The 16,752-nt window shown below is 41.0% G+C and overlaps 1 protein-coding gene and 1 long non-coding RNA gene across 3 annotated transcripts in view; both read left to right on the forward strand.

Annotated features, from left to right (window-relative positions):
• The window catches only part of LOC132117510 (calcium/calmodulin-dependent protein kinase type II subunit alpha), a 41,636-nt gene extending 32,233 nt beyond the window's left edge, over nt 1-9,403 (forward strand). The window contains exons 13-18 of one of the 2 annotated variants that reach the window (XM_059526841.1): nt 955-995; nt 5,844-5,876; nt 6,195-6,243; nt 7,210-7,285; nt 7,653-7,747; nt 9,138-9,403. In XM_059526841.1, the coding sequence (XP_059382824.1) occupies nt 955-995; nt 5,844-5,876; nt 6,195-6,243; nt 7,210-7,285; nt 7,653-7,747; nt 9,138-9,370 (527 nt within the window). In that variant the 3' untranslated portion in view covers nt 9,371-9,403. The remainder of the gene's footprint in view (nt 1-954; nt 996-5,843; nt 5,877-6,194; nt 6,244-7,209; nt 7,286-7,652; nt 7,748-9,137) is intronic. The other variant, XM_059526842.1, reaches the window with a different exon arrangement.
• A 525-nt stretch (nt 9,404-9,928) lies between these two features.
• Nucleotides 9,929-16,234, forward strand: LOC132117512 (uncharacterized). Its single transcript, XR_009425765.1, has 2 exons — nt 9,929-10,387; nt 15,788-16,234. It is a non-coding gene; the product is annotated as an uncharacterized LOC132117512 (long non-coding RNA).
• Nucleotides 16,235-16,752: the final 518 nt, after the last annotated feature.

The following is a 16,752-nucleotide window of genomic DNA, read 5'->3' on the forward strand; positions in this document are numbered from 1 at the left end:
TGGAAGTACACTCAAAAATTTACATTTACTTGACTTTAAGATACAGGTGACTTTTTCTTCAGTAAAACTAGAAAAATAATATTTTTTGCCAAATAATGTTATGTGTCCTGTAAAGGCAGATCGTTTCACTTCATAAGGCCACACTGTTGAAATGAAGTTGCATTTGCTAGATATACAATCTTTTATTTTTATGTAGGCACCATGCATGTTCGTAAAAATGTTTTCAAATAGCAGGAGATCACGGACCCCCGATTCCTTAATCCGATCCTATTTTCTTTTTTAAGAATTCTGTTCCTCGTCTGAGGGTCTATAAAAGGTCAGCAATGTCTGATCTAAAATAGATTGCTCCACCTGTTCAAGTGTAGCAGCCGTAGCGTTTTCACAGGCCATTCTATCACTCCCAAACACTCTTGATCATTCATCACATCCTGTCTATTTTTACCCAGAGTGGTCATTCTCCACTAACTGCTTTAAGATAATGTCCAGCGGAAACATCCCGGCTGTAGTCAGCAGTGCACTTTTAGGTTTTAGTTACTCTCTCTCTCCATTAAATTGTGATACAGGTTTTTAATAAAAAAATAATGAAAAGTAAGGAAATATAGTTTATTTTCATGCATCTTCTATTTTTGGACTAATTAGTGTATGCATTTTTTATGCATCTACATGTATTCTTTTTTTTTATATATAAAGTTTTTTTTTTAACATTTGGTATTTGCTCAGTATTCCTGATTGTTTGTTCAGAGCAGCTTTTAATAGTGAAGCCTTTCCTGGAGTGTGGGAGCATGTGATTATGCATGCTGGAAACTCCCAGGACCTATTTTAAAAAGTCAACAGATCCTCCAGAGCCAGCTGCAGCTGGAGAGACGAGCAGTGCTATGCCCCTCACTATGCTTTTCTGGGCTTTTGTGCCCTTTCTTATAGCAATTTCGCTCTTTTTCTTTGTCTTTCATTCAGGAGGGAAAAGTGGGATCAGCAAGAAGACAGATGGTGTGAAGGTAGGGTGGAAATCCAATAATTGAGTGATTTTAATTGATACTCCTTTGATTTAAGTCTATTATTTGCACACTAAAAATAACATTTTGTACATTATGTATTATATTTAGGGCTAACAAGTAATTACGTTTTTTAAGCTAATTGCACATCAATTTTCGCTGAGAATTTACTCTCCGAAAGATAGTCATTATTGTTTTAGGTGAATAAATCATTGAATAGACATTAAAAAAAGTAGCTGTAGAAAGAAACTTTGCATAAATTATCATAATTAATAAAAAATATTAAATTATTGATTATTATTATACTCTGATTAAACTTAAATTACTTAAACTACCACTAGGTGGTGGTAAGTCACAATCTTAATTAAGCGAGTCATTCATTCAGCCAATTAGTTCAGAATGTAGACTCATTCGGAAAAGAAGCAAGTTATGTCTTTTCAGCTGTGAATGTCAATTCTTTTGTGACTTCTTCAACTTCTTCATCAAACTAAAACAGAACTACTTAGCTGCTATCTATAACAGGCAATATGCATCACGTTTGACAGCAACTGCATTTAGTACTGTAACAACTGTACTGCTGTAATGGATGTCAGGAAAAAACTGGATGCTGTGTTAATTGGTTTTAAATATTTTTAACGTGTCAACTAAAAAAAATTATTGCACAATTAATGCATTTTTCATTAATCCCTAATTATATATTATATTATATTATATTATATTATATTATATTATATTATATTATATTATATTATATTATATTATATTATATTATATTATATTATATTATATTATATTATATTATAAACCCGATTCCAGAAAAGTTGGGACACTGTACAAATTGTGAATAAAAACAGAATGAAATGATGTGGAAGTTTTAAATTTTAATATTTTATTCAGAATACAACATAGATGACATATCAAATGTTTAAACTGAGAAAATGTATAATTTAAAGGGGAAAATAAGTTGATTTTAAATTTCATGACATCAACACATCTCAGAAAAGTTGGGACAAGGCCATGTTTATCACTGTGTGGCATCCCCTCTTCTTTTTATAACAGTCTGCAAACGTCTGGGGACTGAGGAGACAAGCTGCTCAAGTTTAGGAATAGGAATGTTGTCCCATTCTTGTCTAATCCAGGCTTCTAGTTGCTCAACTGTCTTTGGTCTTCTTTGTCGCATCTTCCTCTTTATGATGCACCAAATGTTTTCTATGGGTGAAAGATCTGGACTGCAGGCGGGCCATTTCAGTACCCGGATCCTTCTTCTACACAGCCATGATGTTGTAATTGATGCAGTATGTGGTCTGGCATTGTCATGTTGGAAAATGCAAGGTCTTCCCTGAAATAGACGATGTCTGGATGGGAGCATATGTTGTTCTAGAACTTGGATATACCTTTCAGCATTGATGGTGTCTTTCCAGATGTGTAAGCTGCCCATGCCACACGCACTCATGCGACCCCATACCATCAGAGATGCAGGCTTCTGAACTGAGCGCTGATAACAACTTGGGTTGTCCTTCTCCTCTTTAGTCCGGATGACATGGCGTCCCAGTTTTCCAAAAAGAACTTGAAATTTTGATTCGTCTGACCACAGGACAGTTTTCCACTTTGCCACAGTCCATTTTAAATGAGCCTTGGCCCTGAGAAAATGCCTGCGCTTCTGGATCATGTTTAGATATGGCTTCTTTTTTGACCTATAGAGTTTTAGCCAGCAACAGCGAATGGCACGGTGGATTGTGTTCACCGACATTGTTTTCTGGAGGTATTCCTGAGCCCATGTTGTGATTTACATTACAGTATCATTCCTGTATGTGATGCAGTGCCGTCTAAGGGCCCGAAGATCACGGCATCCAGTATTGTTTTCTGGCCTTGACCCTTACGCACAGAGATTGTTCCAGATTCTCTGAATCTTTGGATTATATTATGCACTGTAGATGATGATAACTTCAAACTCTTTACAATTTTTTCTCGGAGAAACTCCTTTCTGACATTGCTCCACTATTTTTCGCCGAAGCATTGGGAGAATTGGTGATCCTCTGCCCATCTTGACTTCTGAGAGACACTGCCACTCTGAGAGGCTCTTTTTATACCAATCATGTTGCCAATTGACCTAATAAGTTGCAAATTGGTCCTCCATCGGCAGTGTTGTGCCAGTTCATACTTAAAAAGAACTAGCTCAAAGTTCAGATCACACAGATAATAATGAACTAGTTCATGTTCATAGTTCTTTTTTTTTTTTAAATGAACTAAGTTCACATATCTAAAAACGAACTAGTTCACGTTCATTTGTTAAATTCTCTTTAAGATAGGCCACTATCTTACTCAATAGAACCTCTTTACCATCCATTACCAGCTGCAAATCACTGCCACTCCAAAACTAATCAAAATTATTGTACCAATAAACAATTATTATAGCCAGGAGAAAAATAATGTTGAGATAGAGAATATATTTACCCCTTAAATAATGTGTAATCATGATATGTAGAAATTGGAAAATACAAGGTGCAGTCAAGGTATACTGTATGTTCAGTGAAACTTTTATTTAGCCAGCATGAACCAAATTACCCAGGACTTAAAAAAAAGTATATTCAGGTTAATAGGGAAAAGATCAGTCTACTGACAAAAATCCAGCATATTCTGAACGGCAGTAGCTATGTAAACCAGACCAAAGTAGTCATGTACTGTAATGTCAAATTAGCTTGGGCTTACCCTGCTCAATGTGCAATAATCAACCAACACATTTTCACACCTTCAAAAGGAAGTAAACAGTGAGTAAACAATGAAAATGCCATTTACATTCATTTATAATAAAACAACCTTCCTGATTATATTTGTCTAAAGAAAATGAACAGCTAGCAGCTGAACAACTTAACTTAAGATGACCTTACCCTGCTCAATGTGAAATACTGGACCAACACATTCTAGCATCCTCATAATATGAATGGTTAAGCGTTTTCCTCCCATAGAAAACCATTATAAGAACGCTTAATGTGGCTTAATGCAGATTAGAATGTCCCCTTATTATGTCGAAATAACAAGATATCGATACTAGGCTACTGTGTCCACCGTGGTCTCCTTTTAGATCAGCGGAAACGATTTTTGCTTGTTTGGGATCTGACTGTCCAGCGTATTTGAAAAAGTTAAGCAAACTTTCCTGTCTTTTTGACATTTTTCCCCTGCGTGAAACGATCGAGGCTAACAGCAATCTCAACTAGTACAACAAGCACGCAAGTCATGTTTCACAAACATTGAACACTACACAAACAGTATTTTTTTTTTTCATTTAGGCAATTCATTTTAGTGGCACAGGAGGTGCCGGATCCAATGTCGAAGGTGACGAACATGTTCCGGCTCAAATTAAGCCCTGGTAAAACCTGACTTTTCAAATGAGCGTGAACGTGAACTGCGCGTGCTGTTCATTCCTGCCAGAGTGAGCGCCGCTCTCGTTCACGTTCATTGTATGAAAAGTGATTCGTTCAGTTCAGCGTTCGGCGAAAATATGAACGCGTTCATGCACAACACTGTCCATCGGTTCCTTATGTACATTTAACTTTTCCGGCCTCTTATTGCTACCTGATATGTTATCCATATTCTACTGTGAATAAAATATAAGTTTATGAGATTTGTAAATTATTCCATTCCTTTTTTACTCACAATTTGTACAGTGTCCCAACTTTTTTGGAATCGGGTTTGTATATTATATTATATTATATTATATTATATTATATTATATTATATTATATTATATTATATTATATTATATTATATTATATTATATTATATTATATTATATTATATTATATTATATTATATTATATTATATTATATTCAACAGTTCACCAGTTCAGTCTTTTTGTGTATCTGTGAGTGAGTCTTTGAATCATTCAATCAACCGACTACTCATAGTATATCTGCCATATCATAAGCTAGTCCTGTCCTCACTGGGCCTGTCTGTTGTCTCACAGCACCATGCATCCACTTTGGACCTCCTCACATTCTGTTGCGCAGGTAAACTGGCATGTTAAACGATTTCTGCCCTTAACTGCGATTGTGGCAGCTCTTATCTGCTGATAGCGATTTCACTTGCTACTCAGTGCTTGAGGACTCATGTGGATCAGTCAGTCGGTGGCACTACAGTATAGTAATATTAAATACTGAAATGTTACGTCTGCCAGATATAATTTTAACTAAATCTTTAATTATTACTAGAAATGAAATATTTAACCAGTTTTCTATATCATTGGGATAACTGTGTAAAATCTAGGGTCTTTGTTTTAGAGAAAGGTTGCTCAGCTTAAAAAACATGGCTGCCATTTGCCAGTCAAACCTCAGCTGCTATTACACAGATTAAGGCCCATCAGAATAAAATGTGGTGGATGTGTTTGATTCTTGACATGCAGAAAAACAAAAAACAAAAAAAACAATATACTGTATGTCATATTTACCTGTGCCCTTCAGCAGAAATTCTAAATGAAATATAGATCAATCCTTAAATCTATAAAAGTTTTTTTTTCTTCTTTTTTTCTTTGTACTTCGATTAATAGACATCACAGCAGCTGGTTATTCTTTTTTTTTTCTTTTTTTTGCTGCTATTACTTTAAGAGCTGCCACTGCTGAACGTAATGCGTATCTGACATGCATCATATTTTCTCTCAACTCTTTTGACCTTTTCTGACCCACTTCAGGTCAGAATGAACCCAAGTCTCTATTAATGAGTTGAATCGGGTGTGTTAGATGAGTGAGACAGTGCTGGGCCACAGAATTCAGAATCACAGCTGTTCGCCCTCACATCGCCCTCTTTCCATCTCATAATGTTTGTTTCTGTCTAACCTCTTCTCATTTCTCTTCCAGAAAAGGAAGTCCAGTTCCAGCACCCAGCTGATGGTGAGTGTGAAACAGGCTCTGTCCTGTTGACAATCTGCCACAAACTGGCATCCTTTAAAGACCGCAACCCAACAAAGTGCAAAACATGGATGCCATGGAGCTGGACTTTCTTTTTTCCTTCTGTTATTGATGTTACATCACATTTGTAAAGCTGAGGAAGATCTGACTCATTTATTGTTGCAGGACCGAAGCTGCTCACTTGAAATCCTTTGATTTTCACTAATTCTTTCTTTCTCGAAGGCACAGCCGGTCAACTCTGATTATGTTTAATGTGATCTTGGCCAATAAAAATACTGAATCTTAATGTGCCATTAATAGGAATCGTCAGAGAGTACCAGCACCACAATTGAGGATGAGGATACTAGAGGTGAGACTGTCTGTCTGTTGGTCTTTTTCTGGTTTTAGGGACTCAGAGCATTACACTTTTCCTCCAGTTTCTCACACACCATACCAGGAGCTTCCTGTCAACGAGGTTCATTTGAATTAAAGGGAGAGTTCAGCCAAAAATGAAAAGTTGCAGTTAATTTACTCACCTTCAGGACATCCAGGATGTACAGAGTAGGTGACTTTTATCTTCAGTAAAACAGTTTTAGCTATAACTGTGGTCCTTGGTGATTTGTAAAATGCAAGTCAACAGCTACCGGTTTTTGAGAATCAAGGAACACAAAATTAATACCCATGGCTCCAGACAATATGTTAAGGCCTTATGAAAGAACATGATTGGTCTGTGTGAGAAACTGAACAATATTTTAAACAGTAATACCTGTAACCCAGAGCTTCAGTCAGATGGTTTGGATGGATATCTGGTGGAATACGAATGAATCAATCTAGTGAACAGTTCACTAAATCAGACTGAATCATCCTCTTGCACAGACAGATTGTTTCACTTCATAAGACCTCCATATATTGTCAGGAGCCACAGATATTAATTGTGTCTTGCCTGTATTTGCTTTTTTGACTCTCAAAGTGAATTGCAGTAATATTCTTTACTGTTCTGCTGAAGAAAAAAAGTCACCTATACAGTATATTGGATGGCCTGAGGGTAAAATAACAGCAAATTTTAATTTTTTAAGATTCAAGGTTCAACGTTTATTATAAGCCCAGAGTGATTTTTTTTTTAGCATTTTTGGATTAACTGTCCATTGAATTAAGCACATGATTGTTCATTCTGATGTTACATTTATTTACCATTATTGGTTACGGAATTATTTATTTTGCAGGTACTTTTGTCAAACTTCACTACCATTATAAGTTAATTAAACAATAAAAAGTGACACAAACATTTACCATATTCTAAACCTCTGAAACAACTTCTAAATCGCTATCTCTGCAGCGAGGAAGCAAGAAATCATCAAAGTAACTGAGCAACTCATTGAAGCCATCAGTAATGGAGATTTTGAGAGTTACACGTGAGTTTGGGACCGTTCATTTTTCATCTGGTCTTTCACCATCCACATTTGCTAATTTATAAATATGATTGTACTGTAAGTGGAGACTGGCAACAGTGATAACACTTTTTTTCTTTATCATCTGTAAAGTCCTTATCACATCACTATAACTATGATGTTTTACTAATCGTTCTTATTATATGAGAATAGCGTCCACACCACAACTATAAGGATAATGACAGAGTGGAATGAAATCATTGTAATCATTTAAAGCAGCAGACAATATAACTACAGTGCATTCTTATAGACCAATAAGATAATGTCAAGACTACCTTCAGCATGATATACTGTCAATATATTATTATGATATATTATATTATGTGTGCAGGAAGATGTGTGATCCCAGTGTTACAGCGTTTGAGCCTGAGGCCCTGGGAAACCTGGTGGAGGGGCTGGATTTCCATCGCTTCTACTTTGAAAACTGTAAGATGCCATGTGTACCTGTTTTCTGATTTCTAAAAATTAAAAGCAAAATTCCAATTAACTTCTGCCTAATGCTATTTTACCCCAAGCCTTTTTAATGCTGATTGAATATTAGTATGAAATCTAATTTCAGCAACTGAATTAAAAAATAAAACAAGGTAATTGCATTTTTTTTCAGACTTTATATCCCAGAATTGCGTGTTTACATCTCGCAACTCTGCCCTTATTACTCACAATTGTGAGTTTTACTTTATTTCTCAGATTTATGAATATATATATATATCACAATTCAGATTTTCTTTCTCAGAATTGTGAGATATAAACTTACAATTGTTAGAAAGACTCTAAATTGTGAGAAACATTTATTTAAGACCAGGCATGGTTTTTATACAGAAAATATGCAAATAGTTGATACTGTCTGATCCCAAATATGTGACGTTTTCTGTGAAGTTGTTAAAGCAGAATGTGATGTGGTGTTTAATTGTGACATCCAGAAAATGATTTGGGATTCATTTGTTCAAAACAATACAGAAAAATAAGAAAATGTCCAGTAAAGACTCCTTTCTGCTGCCTGTTCATCTTTTGAATAATTTAAATACTGTAGCACCATTTGTCCAAACAGATTCAATAGCTGAAATAATTGTTTAATGCAACATTTGTTTTAAGGATATATTTATTGTAACTTACAGAAATGAACGAGTTATGCACTTTAAGAAAAGTAAAATAACTTAATGAATATAAATACATTTAAAAATCAGCTCAGTTTATATAAAGTAATTTTTACTTTTTGATTGGTCACAGGTGTTTTATTTTTAATTAATTTTATTAAATTATACATTGCATTGTGTTTTAGCAATGTAGTACCAATCGTATTCAAAGGTAAACTACAGTCACCGACAGATTGTGTGCATTACGAGCCATGTTTTTTGTTTTGTCAAGTTTCTATTGGCATGTGTCATTTGTTCTTTAAAAAAAAAAAAAAAAGTTTTGAGAGGTAGCACATTGTAGCACTATCCCAACAAACAAAATAGTATTTTAAGAATGTTTTGCTAATGTTTAAATTAAGTTCTCTGAACACTCCAAACATTTTTTTTCATGCATTACAAACAATCTGAATGTCAGAGAAAATTAATGGAATGTTCAGTTTTTTTTCCCCCAAACATGGGAACATTAATTCGGAATCTTCTCAAAACAAGTTGTAATGGTAACATTTAGAAAACATTAGATAAATGACCAACTAAATGGGTTCAGAAAAAAAGAAAAGTTTGAACAAAGGTTCTATTAACGTTACTTAAAGAAATGTTGCTCATTAATTTGATTGTGGCACCTCTATAGCAACCTAGAGATATATTTATGAAAAGCTGATTTTTAAAATGATATTTTTTAACAGTGTGGTCGAAGAACAGCAAGCCGGTTCATACCACCATCCTGAACCCTCATATCCACTTGATCGGCGAGGACGCCGCCTGCATCACCTACATTCGTATCACACAGTATCTGGACACCAACGGAATGCCATGCACTGCCCAGTCAGAGGAGACACGGATCTGGCATCGTAAAGACGGCAAGTGGCAGATAGTCCACTTCCATCGCTCAGGCTCCCCGTCTGCCATCACTAAATAAGAGAGTCAGGTAACCAATCTAAAACTGAATTGTTGTTGTTTATTATTATACGTGAATTTGATGATTGCAGAGGCAGATTCAATAAATGTAACCATATTTCTTAAAATGTTATACTATCTTACATTAAAAAGGTAAACATTAAGACTAGAGCTTTTTGCAATTGTTGGGACCAGTTTTTATTTTTATATTGTAGTCACTTTTTTTCTAAACTCTTCACACAGTGTTGGCTTAACTGTGGATTATTTTTCATGTAGTACAAAAGCCATTCAATGACTACATCGGTACATGTTCGTTGCATTCATTGTTTTTTAAATTTTTTATATGGAAAACAGAAACATGAGAGAACATAAGCTTTTTACTAAAAAAAAAAACACACATGGGTAGAAATGATAAATAGCTTGAATTTTTATTTCCATGTGTGGGCGGGAATGGAACTTTCCACTGATTGGTCAAGCAAAGATCAAATGGTGCCATTGTCATTTCTCCTTCAATTCCACACTACAGAAGTAAAACTTTTTAAAATATCTGTACTATGTCATAGTAAAAATGCTTAAAAAGAAAAATCCAATGAATAGGTTATTTGAACAGATTCACACAAAAAAAATAAGCAGATTAAAAATAAACAAATCAGATTTTTAGGCCTGCTTTTCTATTTGCAATACACATTAACAATGCATGAGTAATGTAAAGTGTGCCAGAGTTCCTGCCAAATAGACAAGTTGATATTTAAAGAATAGTAATAATAAAAAAAAAATAGTACTTACAAGAATTTGTAACACTAAAATCCCTATACATGTTTTAGGGAAACCATAATGCCTTTTAATATGTTTTCCAGTCATCTAAAGGCAAAGGATAACTTCAGGAAACGTGTTTGATAAGTCATCATATATTGAATATCTGGTGAAGAAATTACATTTAAATTTTGACTAAATAATATTTGTGAACACGCTGGACAATCCCAGTCCTGGACATCCTGCAGATTTCCATTTTAAATCAAACAAACTGAAAAAATCAAGAGTTCCCTTTCAATACTTCACTCGTACAAAAACTCCTTTTTTATCCTGAACTGAAGCCTTATTCAATCACGCAGTGAATTGGTTCGTGCAGTGTTATTAAAACAAACCAATGGCTCGGCAGTGGTGCTGCATGAACCTATGGTAGCGAAGCCCACCAAAATGGGCGGGGAATCTGGCTATATGTTGGCCGCTTCGCCACAGGAATTCAGATTTCTTCTCCTTCAGCGGCGATGTCACATCGCTTCGCTGATCTCCGCTGAACTGCTCGCCGTTGACACGCCTCGCACCGGAACGCGACTGCCGGTCCCTGCTGCAGATACATCGCTTCCCTGCGGCCATCCGGCGAGAGAGAGATTGAAAGAGCAAATTTCTCTAGAAGAGCCTTTTCTACGGCGTTGTTTCAAATGCCGTCTCATCATCGCAGCGCGTGCAGAGCCCCTCGTGCTTGGGGAAACCCCACGCTAACGTAGCACTCGCGGGGAATTCCTGTTCTCATTGCGAGAATATGAATATCGCCTTTCTGCGCTCGCGAATCGCTTTCTTTTCAGAGAGCGATCTCGCTCCTCGCGCCCTCCCGTTTTCTTCCTCCCGCGAGCCGGCAAGGAAGAAAAGGCGGGGCAGAGGATTAGAGCAACAGGATGAAAGCAAGCTCACGCCAGCTCTGTCCCCGCGTGCCTCGTTTTCTCCGTCCAGAGGGGATTCCCCAGTCCTCTTTATTCAGCCAGACCAATGTCCCTCTACTGCCGCGAGTGATCTGGTCTTGTTTGGAGGGACTGAGGAAGAACTGCTAGAGGACAGCATGTCTCTAGCTGCTTCAGATGCTAAGGAGCTGTCGGGCTCGCCGGAACCCACCCCCTCGATGTTATCTGAAACCAGCCGCCCGAAACTCGGTATGGACGCCGAACTTATCCGCATTCTCTCCAGGGCAGTGGATGAGCTGGGTCTGGAATGGTCTCCTCCAGAGGAACCAGCCCGTAGCCGTCTGGATGAATGGTTTCTGATGAATGATGAATGGTGGACCCGTTCTTCCCGGAGGTCCACGACGAGCTTACAAAATCGTGGCGCGCCCCCTACTCGGCGCACTTGCGTACTTCATCTTCATCCGCCCTTACCTCAGTTGACGGCACTGAAGAGAGAGGATACGAGCGATTACCGCCGCTGGACGAGTCTGTGGCCGTGCATCTCTGCCCGCCCACAGCTATTGGATGCAAAGCCAAGGCCAAACATCCGTCCAAACCCTGCTGTACGACATCGGTGCTCGCCGGGCGTGCTTACTCATCGGCAGGGCAAGCAGCCGCGGCGCTCCACTCCATGGCAGTGCTAAAAGTCTTCCAGGCCAAACTTCTCGCCCCTACTGATGAGTCTGGCCCGGATGTCGCCACGCTCAGGGAGCTGAGAAGTGCAACAGACTTAGCCAAGAGCACTGCCCAGGCCATAGGGCGCTCAATGGCTAACCTGGTCGTCCTGGAGTGCCACTTGTGGCTTAACCTCACGGAGATCAAGGATGCTGACAGAGCCCAGTTCCTGGATGCGCCGATCTCCCCCAGCGGCCTCTTTGGTCCAGTGGTTGAAGGGTTCGCTGAATGCTTCGCAGAGGCACAGAAGTCGTCCCAGGTGATGCGACACTTCCTGCCAAAACGCGCTTCATCTTCTGCTGCCAGTTGCCCCAGACAGCAGCCTCCCAAGCAAGCGCCCGCTGCTACCACCGCTGCCCAGCCTGTGAAACCCGAGCCTCGACACCGTTCTCGCTTGGCCACCAGATGGTTTCAGTTCCCTAAACGCATGGGACCCCAGCCCAAGGTAGTGCTGGACCCTGCGCCGCCGCCATCATCCTGATCTACAGGAAAGAAAGAGGAGGGGGCTAAGTCTCGCTGTGGCCGGACCACCCCCCAAACTGCCCCGTGTGTTTTGCTGTCCATCTCCAGGTGTCAACGAAGTTGTTTTTGCTGCAAACAATGGGCCCTTTTTAGCGCCCAGACAGCAAAGCGCTGTTATAGCACACAAAATAAAAAACACACTCCTTCACAAAAAAAGAAGTTTTCCTCGCATAACACTCACGAGTGCTATGTCCCCCTGCGGCAGACAAACAATCGAGTTAATCCAACCTCTGTCCATCCGGGCCTCACAATGGCAAGCCATTCCCGGGGTATCAGATTGGGTCATGGGAATAATAAAACACGGTTATTCCCTTCAGTTCGCACGACGACCACCACGCTTTCGCGGGGTGGTCACCACTTCGGTGCACAACGAGAACGCTCATGTTCTTCGTGCGGAAGTGGAAAGTCTGCTGGGGAAGGGAGCTATAGAAATCATTCCCCCAGCACACCGCGAATCAGGGTTTTACAGCCGTTACTTTCTAGTTCCGAAGAAGGATGGCGGGCTGCGCCCCATCCTCGATTTAAGACATCTGAACCGTGCCCTCATGAGACGGCGCTTCAGAATGATCACATTGAAACAAATCCTCTCACAAATACGCTAAGGGGATTGGTTCTTTTCGCTGGATCTGAAAGACGCTTACTTTCACATCCAGATAGCCCCCCGTCACAGGCCCTTATTGAGATTTGCCTTCGAGGCTGTGGCTTACCAATACAAGGTCCTCCCCTTTGGGCTGTCTCTGGCGCCTCGCACGTTTACAAAGTGCATGGATGCGGCTCTCTCCCCTCTCAGGCAGAAGGGAATCCGCATTCTCAATAACCTCTACGACTGGCTAGTTCTAGCTCAGTCAGAGGGGGAGGCAGTGGGTTACAGGACTTTGCTCCTCAGCCATCTGGAATGCCTGGGGCTCAGGGTGAATTTTGCCAAGAGTTCGCTGTCCCCCAGCCAACGGATATCGTTTCTGGGAACAGTGTTAGACTCAGTTACGATGAGGGCAACAATGGTGAAGGAGCGCGCCACGGCTCTACAGCGACTCACAGCCTCTTTCAAAATAGGTGCTTCTCGACCCCTAAAAACATTCCAGACGTTGCTGGGTCTTATGGCAGCAACATCGCCGGTGCTGGAGCTCGGGCTGCTACGTATGCGCCCCCTCCAATATTGGCTGAAACCACGTGTTCCACCTCATGCGTGGTGTCACAGACGCCTGAATATCAAGGTGAGTCAGGACTGCATTTCGGCCCTGACCCCTTGGAGGAACATGCAATGGATGGAACGGGGTGCTCTGCTTGGTATGGTTTGCAGAAGGAAAGTGATCTCCACAGACGCATCCAACAAAGGTTGGGACGCGCTGTGCGAAGGGAAACCCGCTTTCGGCCGATGGTCGAAATAGTAGAGCAGGCTTCACATCAACTGCCTCAAGATGATTGCAGTTCAACGAGCCTGCCAGAGCTTCCTGTCAGACCTAAGGAGCCACCACGTGCTGGTCAGATCAGACAGCATGACAGTGGTCTCTTACATAAATCACCAAGGTGGGCTGTCATCGGCGCGTCTCTTCAGACTAACGTCGCGACTACTGGAATGGACCCAGAGCAGCGTGGGGTCCCTGAGAGCAGTGCATCTACCAGGCAAACTGAACAAGGGCGCGGATATGCTGTCAAGTAGCGGAGTCTCCTCAGAAGAGTGGAGGCTCCACCCGCAGACAGTTCAGAAGATATGGGACGTCTTTGGCAAAGCGGAAATAGACCTCTTTGCCTCAAAATACAACTCTCATTGCCCAACATATTTTTCCAAGATCGAGGACGCGTTTTCCCAGGACTGGCCCAGCCGTCCTCTTTACGCTTTTCCTCCGGTTCCTCTGATTCCCCAAGTAATCAAGCAGGTCAGGGACCAGAGATGCAGGGTTCTTCTTGTAGCCCCACTCTGGGAAAATCAGCACTGGATAGCCGACCTGTCACAGATGCTGACTGCAGCCCCATGGCCCGTTCCTCTGAGACGGGACCTCCTTTCTCAGGCGGACGGAATGATTTGGCATCCGCACCCAGAGGTGTGGTCTCTGCACCTTTGGTCGCTCGACGGGAACCCACGGGACTCCCTGAGCGTGTGCTAGACACAATTTCACAGGCTAGAGTTCCGTCTACACGACGCCTCTATGCCTCCAAATGGTCTGTGTTCTCCACATGGTGCTCAGACCATGGTGCAAACCCGACCTCCTGTGACGTATCAGTGATACTGTCATTTTTACAAGAGCTCTTGGAGAATGGACGATCCTCCTCCATGCTCAAGGTCTACATAGCGACTATAGCGGCGTCACGATTTGCAAGCACTCTCGATAAGCCCTAATTGCCTAGAATTCGGGCCTAATGACTCGAAGGTCGTCCTGAAACCAAGGCATGGCTATGTACCAAAGGTGCTCTCCACACCTTTCAGAGCACAAGTGGTCACTCTCTCTGCAATACAAAACACAGAGGATGATCGAGAGCTGAATCTGCTTTGCCCAGTGAGGGCTCTAAAAGTCTACATAGAGCGTTCTGCGCCAATAAGGCGATCAGAGCAGCTCTTCATATGCTTTGGAAACCGCGCCATAGGGTTACCGGTCTCAAAGCAAAGGCTTTCAAAGTGGATTGTGGATGCAGTCCAGCTAGCCTACTCTTCTTTGGGCCTGCAAAGCCCAATTGGAGTAAGAGCCCATTCGACGAGAGCAGTGTCTTCGTCCTGGGCATGCACTAGTGGTGTGAAATTTGTGCGGCGGCTGGTTGGAAACCGCCGTCCACATTTGTTAGATTTTATAATCTAGACGTCCCGGCACTTCATGCTAGGGTACTTTCTGTGTAAAGATCACCTTTTTGTTCCTCATTTGCATGCTCTTGGCCATTCTTTGCCCAAGACTCAAACTCTGCTCGTATGCACTCGGTCCCTTTGGTACTGAGGCGATACGAACACGGGATGATCAGGCTAGGCCAGACGTAACCTCATTGAGCTTATTCTGCTCCTAGTTGCTATTGTCATATCTTGGTATCAAAGATCAAGTATGATTGCGTTGGTCGTCCCCCCTTCTTAGCATGGCGTGATTGAACTGGGTTCCCATAAGCGTCTTCGACGCAGTACGAGTGAAGTATTGAAAGGGAACGTACTCAGTTACTAACGTAACCTCGGTTCCCTGAAATACGGGAATGAGTACTGCATTCCTTGCCAAGGCTGCACGACTCAGTCGTCGCTTCAGTCAAAGTAACCTGAATTCCTGTGGCGAAGCGGCCAATATATAGCCAGATTCCCCGCCCATTTTGGCGGGCTTTGGCGGGCTTCACTGCCATAGGTTCGTGCAGCACCACTGCCGAGCCATTGGTTTATTTTAATAACACTGCACGAACCAATGGCCATGCAGTTTCACTGCGTGATTGAATAAGGCTTCAGTTCAGGAGAAATTTTTTTTTTTTTTTTGAGTTTTTCCCATAAGCGTCTTCAACGCAGTACTTGTTCCCGTATTTCAGTGAACCGAGGTTACATTAGTAACTGAGTACATTTTCAGGATTTCTTGAAGCTTAACTCCTCCAGGACCGGAATTTTCTAACATGCTCATAAAAATATTCTTCTTTAGACCTGCTCTGTAACATCTTGCACACTGACCTTACTTTCTTTTTCCATCCTAGTTGAAAATCCCAGAGTTGCAGGATCACTGTTTTGAGGATGTACAAGCTCCCAGCTTCTCATCTCATTCCTTGAACTTCATTGGCCCTCTGCTTTACGGTGTCATCACATTCACATTAGCATTTATTCTCATTGCTCAGAACACTTCTTAACTGATAAACTATGATGCTGTTGCAACCCCGCTGCATGGTATCAATGTTTTGCAATCTTGGTTATGTATACAAGATTAGCCACCATGTTTTCGACCATAAGTGCTACATTTGCAGATATTTGACACAAATGAGATATTTGGGAAGACGACTACATTCCAAAAGAGATCCTGTTTCCTGTTTCCTAAAAATGACACAGATACCTAGTTTCTTTTTTTCTCCATTACTAGTCTTTTAATCTCTCTTATACACCTGTAATAAATGCGAATGTAATCTGATTGTTTATATATCTGAAATAAAGTAGAACTGCTAGGTAAGATATCAACTGGACGGATATCAACACAGCTTGTTCTCCACTGCCCGATTTCCAAACAATCGCCATTGGACATTTTCTACCGAGTTTAGCGAAGCACATTGAACAGCAGTGAATTTCAGTATACATTTAGCCCTTGAAATCAAAGCTGCATCTATGGCACAAAACACACACACAATCTAATGAACCCACATGATCCGCACTGCAAGAACAGATGGATCCTAGCTGAGCAACCACTCAACGAACTGTTGCTTAAAGTTAAAGTGGATGCTGATGGAGGCAGTCTTTCTTTCTGTCATACAGGGTTTGAGATCCGGGTCTGGTGTGGTGTGCTCAGAGCACTTTGATAAAGTTCTTCCAGTAGAGCTGGTGTATTTGTTCTTC

Source organism: Carassius carassius, chromosome 36 (assembly GCF_963082965.1).
Source record: "Carassius carassius chromosome 36, fCarCar2.1, whole genome shotgun sequence".
NCBI lineage: Eukaryota > Metazoa > Chordata > Actinopteri > Cypriniformes > Cyprinidae > Carassius > Carassius carassius.